This window comes from Mustela nivalis, assembly GCF_964662115.1.
Source record: "Mustela nivalis genome assembly, chromosome: 5".
Lineage (NCBI taxonomy): Eukaryota > Metazoa > Chordata > Mammalia > Carnivora > Mustelidae > Mustela > Mustela nivalis.
Window position 1 is genome coordinate 117,549,322 of NC_139024.1, and position 7,915 is coordinate 117,557,236.

Here is a 7,915-nt window from a genome sequence, read left to right on the forward strand (position 1 = left end):
CTGAGGCTGGCACCCAGCAGGCAGCACCCTCCCCCACCCCCACCATAGGACCATTTGGACCCAGCCCGGAGTCTGCTCAGCTGACCCCATTTCTCAAGCCTTTGTTCTCCTGGGGTCACCACACCTACCTGTTTCTGGTAGGTGTCTGCGGCCCACCTTCTGGCCCACCAATCCAGACATACCCACTTCCTGGGACACGAGGCCCCACACGTGCAAGCAGGCACCCCCAGCACTTGCAGCATTCTGAGGTGTCAGGGGAGGGGGTTGCTGGGAACAGACGCACTCTGTGTTGTTTCTAGACAACCAACAGGCAGCTAGCTGGAGCTCAGAAAGAGTCTCGTTCCAGAGCCAGTGCTGGCCCCTGGAGGGGTGGAGACCCCACTTCAGCTGTAGGATGCTGTTCCCTGCTGAAATTTTCCATCTGGCTCTGCTTCCATCTGCGCAGAGTGTTCCAGCTCCTCTCTCCAGACCCAGTGCCACCTGGCACACTTGGGGAAACCTGGGGTCATCTGGGCCTGGGTCTATCCCTTTTGTCATCCTCATCAGCTCAGGGCACAGGGAGGGCTCAAGGGGGTAGCACAATTCTGTTGATTATCTAGTCTTTCTTCTGAGACATGGGTCCTTCCCACTTCATGAGCCCCGCTGACCCTGGAGGACTGCAGCTGTGACAAAGAGGGGAGCTGACACATGGACGACTTCTCCCCCAGCATGTGGCAGGGGCCGGGCCACCTCTTCTCAGGCCTGGCTCTGTGACAGAGAAGGGCCTCTGAGCTCCTCTGGTAAAGCCCCACACCCGGCCCGCATCAGGAGAGGCTAAGTGGCTTGCTCAAAATCACAGCTGTAGGGAACGTGTGCACCATAATCCCCATGACAAGAGCTTCTTGTCACTATCCAGCTCCAGGATGGTGTCCCGAAAGGCTGTGGCTGCTCTGCTTGTGGTGCACGTGGCTGCCATGCTGGCCTCCCAGACAGAAGCCTTCGTTCCCATCTTCACCCACAGCGAGCTCCAGAAGATCCGGGTAGGAAGTCTCCCCACAACACACACACCTCAAGGCATGCCCACCTCCCCTGTGTGACCCAAGTGGCGCAGAGCCCTGCTCAGCACTCAGGTGGCCTTAGTCTCTCTAAGGCACAAGTAAGTGTCCCCTTGGTAAACCCTTGTTTAATCAGCTGAGCTAGCCCCCAGCTCCAGCTGTCTACCTGCCACCTTCACTCCTCCCCAGCACCACACACAGGTGACTGCAGCTCCTATACGCAACACCTTTTCCTGCCCCTGCCCATCCTTCAGAGGAGATTTTCAATTAACAAGCCAATCAATATTTGCTGAGCATCTCTGCGGTGTAAACGGCCACGCTGGGTGAGAGGCCAGGCACACAAGGAGATCTAAGAGCCTCCGTCTTCAAGGAGCAGGCTCAGCAGCCAAGATACAAACACCTGAAAATTTCACTAACAATAGAGAACAAGAGAAATGTCACGAGGTAGGACGTGATTAATTGCCCAGCGAGTGACGCTGATGGTAAGTGCGAAGCTCGGAGGGGTCTCCACGGGCTGGCGCATGTTGGTAGCCTACAGAGAAGAGGTGAGCATGGATCTGTGGGTCTTTAGAGAGAAGGAGGGGCACTTGGTGGGAGCAAATGCCCAGAGTGGGAAAGAAGAAGCTGCTGCTCCCTGAAGTGTCGGCCAGAGCCGCCTCTTGAGAACCCAGAAGTAAACCAGGCAGACTTAACAGAACTCAGGGGGGCAGGTCCCCTGAAAAAGTGACCACCAGACTTGGCTCCCCGTGCCTTTTACTTTAGATGTCCAGGGGTTCTGAGTATCTTGTACAGATAGTTGTTTCTCTCCGACCTGAGGAGGTGAAAAAATGGGACTTTCGTGTCCCACCTGAGACCAAGGCTCCACTAGGAACAAAGACATGAATCCATTCTCTGGGAGGTTGCATGGCCTCTGGACCCATGTGCTCTGTACAGGGCAGGCTGCCCCAGACCCAGTGACCAGTGTCCTCTGCCAAGGCAAGGCTGGCCGAAGCCTCCCTTCTTCGTGGGGGTGGGGCGTAGCCATGGAAATACGGAGGAGATGTGGCAGTCTCTCTACACACACTTCCTCCGCCACCAGCTTCCTTCCCAGAAGAGACAGCCCATTGTTCTAGAATCACCATGTCTCAGGCAAGGCCCTGAGCTGAATCCCAAGGGTGCCATTAGGGAAACCAAAGGAATGAGGTGTGTCTGATCTCAGTGCCCTGGGACCCAGAAAGCAGGATGCCACGTAAGATTTGGGGCAGAAACAGTCAAACTCAGTAGAACATAAACTAGCAAAATGGCAACCAAAGGACACTTTGCATTAATCCACTCTATGGTTTTGCTCCTTATAATTGCCAGGCACCAGGATTTTTATGAAGAAGCTGCAATCTCCTTCCTCCATAATTCATCTCCCTGTCTCGCCTCTTATAAATCACCTCCCAGGGACTCCAGTTTCTGGGCCACCCCGTGGTGCCCTCACAGGCTAGGCTGTCTTGCCACCTTTTTTATAGGCTCTCTGCTAAGAAAAACCCATTTTCACGCTTAATATGCATGAAGGGCAGCCATTATTTTCAGCATTTTAACTTAATTAACAGTAACAGCCTGGGTGCGGTGCTGGAACGAGAAAGGAAGGGATTCTTCTGCAAGTTGACCTGTTGGTGGACAACTCGGAGAGGCTTCTGTGGCCATCGCATTGCTGGGACTTGCCGTAGAGGCACCTGGGGAGAAGGAATGCTTCTGTCCCTGTGGGAAGCTCAGGTCACTTAGCACCTTGGACAGAGACAGGCAGGTGCCCTCTGGGCAGTGGACAGACCCCGGTTTTGGGTTTTGTGTGATTTTGTGCTCTGCCCTTAGGAAAAGGAGCGCAACAAAGGTCAAAAGAAGTCCCTGGTTTTACAAAAGAGGTCTGAGGAAGTGGGGCCTCTGGACCTTGTGGAGCCCACAGAAGAAGAAAACCAGGTTATCAAGGTGAGCAGACAGGGGACAATACAAAGAAACCTAGTGGGTGGGAGCAGGGAATGACTCCCCTGCTAGCCACCGATTATGCTAGGATACAGCAGCGAACCAGACATTTAGGCACCCAGCTCCCTTCTAGGAGAAAGGGAGGGAAACACCAATGAGGAGACAGTAAACCATTTCAGGCACCAAATAAAGGAGGCATATCCAAATAAAGGATAGAGAATGACAGGGTGGGGTACTCTGTCACCAGAGGAGGGCTCAGGGAAGGCCTCTTGGAGGAGGTGACATTTATTTTCTTTGAAACCAGAATGATGAGAAAGAGCCTCTCATGCAAAGTGCTAGAGTGAGAACATTCCAGAAGGAAAAGTGCAAAAGCCTTGCTCAGGAAGCACATAATAGGTGTGAGGCCCTCAAGGCCAGGGCATACTGGGAGAGGACAAGAGGTTGGCGGGCCTGGTGGTCCAGGTGAGATGTCTATGTCACTGGGGTTCAAAGCAGGGTAGTGACCTGATCTGACTTAGGAAGATCTGGGGCAGCACAAGTGGAGGCAGGAGACCAGTCAGGAGGCAGGTGTGGTCCTCAGGGGACAGATGGCAAGGGTGCCAGTTCTTCCCCTAGCAAGGAACCTTGGGGACAGCTACAGTGTGAACCCCCCTGGGTCAGTGCTGAGTTTGGATGCACAGATTGGCATAGCCAGAGCCAGTCTTGGGTTTGTCCAGCACAGCTCTTTAATTTCCAGACTCATTTGCCCAGGAAGTAAGTATTTACCGAGCCCTAAGTGCGAAGCCAGGCTCTGGGCCCTGGGGATAGTGTGGTGAACAAAACAGATACATCCTCTGAGCTCGTGGAGCTCACAATCCATTGTGGGGGGGGGGGGCAGAAATGAGATAACAAAAGGACCAGCAATGGACTACAACCAGGATAAACAACCTTCCTAGTGTGGCCGGTGGTGGCAGGTGCCATGGAGGAAAATAAAGCAGAGAGGGGAGATGGATGTGTTGCAATTTAAATAGGGTGGTCAGAGCAGGCTTAGTCAGTACATGGTATTAGTACACAGACCTGGAGACAGTGAGGCACTAAACCGCTAAGATGTCTGGGGGAAGAGCATTCCAAGCAGCACAAGTAATCAGTGCAAAGGCCCTGAGGCAGAAGTAGACCTGGTGCATTGTGGGAACAGGGAGGAAACTGGAGTGGCTGGGGCAGAGGGAGTCAAAGAGAAAGTGGGAGGTGAAAGCAGACTCTGCAGTTTGGACTTGGCTTTCACTCTGCTGAGATGGGAGCCACTAGGGGCTTTGGAGCAGAGCAGGGAGAAGATCAGATTACATTTTAAAAGCATCTCCCCAGGGGAATCTGGGTGGCTTAGTCTGTTAAGCATCTGACTCTTGATCTCAGCACAGGTCTTGATCTCAGGGTAGTGAGTTCAAGCCCCGTGTTCAGGCCAGAGGACCTAGAAGGATGGGTTCGTGACTCATGGAGACGGTGAAGCCTATGGTTAGCTGTAGGATGGCCGGAGGAAGGTCAGGAGGTCAGATAGGACCTGTGAACTTTAAGATGCCTGGTGGGCGCCCAGGTGGAGGTGTTGCCCAGGCAGGTGGATATAGATGATGGACTTTAGGAGCGCTTAGGGCTGGAGACATCCCTCCCTGTGGGAGGCATCAGCAATTAGCTGGAATTTCAAGCCAGGACCGGGTGAGATCCTGGAGAGAGTAGGCGTGGATGGAGAATGAAGGGGGTCCTGGGTCTGAGCAGGGGACACTTCCCTGTATAGGGATTTGGGAGGGGAGATGACTGATAGTAGGGAGAGTGAGAGCCAGGGTGACACAGTCATCAGAGCAAAACTGAGCTGGACTCCAGACCTCCTGCCTCCTGCCAGACACCAGCCAGGGATCCTTCTACCCCCTCAGGTCGCCATAGCACACTGTCCACAAACAGGGAGGTCAGTTGTGGCCCAGAGAGGGACTTCGGTGCACTCATCACACTGGGTGGCAGGGTTAGGGGAGTGTGCCTTCCCTTCCCACGTGCTCCTTGGGCTCCCTGGGAGGAACGGGGAAGGACTGGTTCAGCTGGCAAAGGGAAGCTCACTTGGAACTGCCCGCTACCTGCACCCTGGGCAGTGGTAAAGCACGTGTTACATCCTAAAGAATGTCTTGGGGAGGCTGTTCCATCTCCCTAGAACAGGATATATGGGTCGGGAGGTCCTTTCCAGATCATTCCATCAGCCGCCTCATTTTAAGGTGAGGACGCTGATGCATAGAGAAAAGCATAGATCAGCAAGAGGATGGCGTGGGCAGAGGATGGCATGGGCAGGGCTGGAGACCCTCTGTGTGGCCCTTCAGGCAGCCTCAGCCTATTTCCCACTGCCAGGGAGCCCCTGGGACTCCTCCATCACAGCTCTCCAGACAGGCAGGGAAGCTCGGCTGGCCTGTGAACCAAGACTACTGAACCAGGAAGCTCTGGGGTGGTGGCAAGATCAGTCAGGCCCCCACCCCTCACCCCCCCAGCTCGGCCACAACAACTTCTCTTGGTGGCGAGCCTCCAGACAGCTCCTTTGGGGTCTCACCTGTGTCCCCATGGTCCAGAGAAAGTCTCGCCTGGTGGCGCAGATCCTGGAGTCAGACCCCCTGGGTGTCACACCCTTTCCCTCCACGACTTAGTACCTGTGTGGCTTTGACCAAGTTACTCTACCTCTTTGCCCTCAGGTTCCTCATCTGTGAAATGGGCACACCACTAGTCATATCTACCTCTAGGGCTATTGAGAGTCATCATACATGCAAAGCGTTTGGAGTGACGCCTGTGCTGCAAGGCTCCAGGTGCCAGCTCTCCTTATACAGGAGAAGAGGGACGGAGAGTTTCCTCCCACAGGAAGAGCCAGGGGGTTTCCTGCAGACCCCTCCCCTCCTGTCCCAGCTTCCCAGCCAGGGGAGATTTGTTGATCTTCCTCCCAGCAAGACTAGGGTGACTTCCAGGATCCAGCCCCTTGGTTGGAGTTTGGTGGGGGGCGGGGGGGGTTCCTGCCAGAATTCTCTGGCTGGCCCTGGAAGGTCAGAGGCTTCCCCGGAGGATGGGTCAGGAAAAGTGGGGCCGCCGCAGAGCCGTGTGGCTACTGGCCATCCCTCCTGCCACCTGTGAGGCACCCGGGGGTTAATGGCGCGCTCCGTGTCTTTTCCTTCTTGTTAACTCTGCCTTATTTCACAGCTGACTGCTCCCGTGGAAATTGGAATGAAGATGAACTCCAGGCAGCTGGAAAAGTACTGGGCTGCCCTGGAAGAGTTGCTGGGTGAGGCGCTGCTGTCCACCCAGAACGGTAAGGGAAGGCGGGCGCCTCTGCAGCTGGGGCCTGGCCTCATCCACCCCGTGTTAATATTCCAGGAGCGTGTCTGAGCGCAATCTGGGGACGGCGATTTGTTTTGCTGCCTTGCACTTGAGAACAGGAAGCTGCCTTCTTGGGGGAAAGGGTGCCCCTGTCCCTGAGGGGAGCCTCATCACAGACAATGGCAGGCTCTGAGAGCTCCTGGGAACCACTGAGGCCCAATCCCCAGCCAGCGGCATCTCAAGGCTCTGCCCCATGGCTCGGGCCCCTTTTCCACTACCACGACCCTGCTCCAGTTACGTTCATTCCCTCCCCCAAAGCACCACCAGCACTGGGGGCTTCCTCTGAAGGGAACTCTGGAACAGTCTGGCTCCCGAAGCCTGCATTTTTTTTTTTTTTTAATCTGTTCTACAAATCGTAGTGCTGAGCTGCACTTGGCCTTGCCCCGTTCAAGGTCTGCCAGAGTAACTTATGCGAAGCTAGAACTTACCTGACAAACAGCTACTAATGACTTCTCATCCTCCCCAGGAGGAGAGGAGAGAGGTGGGGAGGAAGGGTTGGAGTGGGAAGAACCAGAGGTTAAAGGATTTGCCCCAGGGTACAGAGAAAGCTAGAGGCTGAGCTGCCAGATACCTGGCCAGTCCGCCCTGCACCCTGGGGGCTGGATGTGCCCCCTCCTTCCTGGCTCTGCAGGCAGGTTTAGAAGTCAGTTTCATAAGTGGACCTGCGAATGTTCCTGAGCGCAAACCCTGCTTTTCCCCAGCAGACAAGTGACAGCCCGCTCTGGGAAGAAGATGGAGCCCTCCTCCCACCCAAAGGAGGCCCCAAAATCTGCATGCCCAAGAGCGGGGCTCCGAAGGAAAATACTCTCTCCCAGGCAAGCCCCCCATCTGGCAAATAAAGCAGGAAATACACAGAAATGACTCTTTTATTTAATATTTTAATTTTGGAAGGTTAAACTCAGGTCATATAAAGGGGGTGGGGGGATAAATTTGGAATGGGCCGTAAGTGGTGGTACGTACAGGAGCAAAATGTGTGCCTTTGATAAATTCTATGTTCAAATATGAAGTCAGACCCACGGAACTAGAAGATCTGTGCCGCTGAGAAAAGATGGCATTTTCTGCCCACACACACCAGCCAGTGGCAGAGCAAGGACCGGAACTCAGGTCTCCTGAACCCTTGTTGGTCTACTTTCTGTGTATGGGCAAGCTCGAGGTCTAATGGGCCAGAGAGTTGTGAGACTTCTGCACTCAACCCCTTGCTGTGTAACTTCCAGCTAGCCCTCGAACCTCAATGAGCCTTTGCAAATGCAAGGTGGTAATATGTGCCTTGAGATCGGGGGACAGGCACCAGCAAATCACTATTATTACTATCATCTTGTGACTCTACGCTCCAGCATCCACAGCAAAATTCCACCATCAACACACTTATTTCTGCCTTCTAAACAAAACTGGATGGGAAATATCATTCTGATTTCATTTTGCATTAATGAATGTTCATTTATTTATAAACCGGGGCTGTATAGGAACCACAGCTCCCGCTATCCATAGGTTACCAGCAATTAGACATGCTGCCCCTTCGGCATTTCCACCCACCACAGTCATCGCGGGAGCTTAGCCACAGTTGGTAG

At 54.1% G+C, this 7,915-nt stretch overlaps 1 protein-coding gene across 2 annotated transcripts; it reads left to right on the forward strand.

Annotated features, from left to right (window-relative positions):
• Nucleotides 1-901: 901 nt before the first annotated feature.
• On the forward strand, nt 902-7,205 carry MLN (motilin). 2 transcript variants are annotated; one of them, XM_082732446.1, is made up of 4 exons: nt 902-1,019; nt 2,871-2,984; nt 6,171-6,279; nt 7,052-7,129. In XM_082732446.1, the coding sequence occupies exons 1-4, from the start codon at nt 903-905 to the stop codon at nt 7,057-7,059; spliced, it is 348 nt and encodes a 115-aa protein (XP_082588572.1). In that variant the 5' UTR covers nt 902; the 3' UTR covers nt 7,060-7,129. The 2 variants fall into 2 exon arrangements, with proteins under 2 accessions (XP_082588572.1, XP_082588573.1); XM_082732447.1 differs by lacking the exon at nt 902-1,019 and adding an exon at nt 1,502-1,579 and having other exon boundaries at nt 7,052-7,205.
• The last annotated feature ends 710 nt before the right edge of the window (nt 7,206-7,915 follow it).

What these genes read in the sequence shown, in the direction of transcription:
- MLN (XM_082732446.1), top strand. Translation starts at nt 903, where the DNA reads ATGGTGTCCCGAAAGGCTGTGGCTGCTCTGCTTGTGGTGCACGTGGCT. An exon ending in GCGAGCTCCAGAAGATCCGG is followed by an intron (nt 1,020 to 2,870) that starts GTAGGAAGTCTC and finishes CTCTGCCCTTAG; the next exon opens with GAAAAGGAGCGCAACAAAGG. An exon ending in AAGAAAACCAGGTTATCAAG is followed by an intron (nt 2,985 to 6,170) that starts GTGAGCAGACAG and finishes CTTATTTCACAG; the next exon opens with CTGACTGCTCCCGTGGAAAT.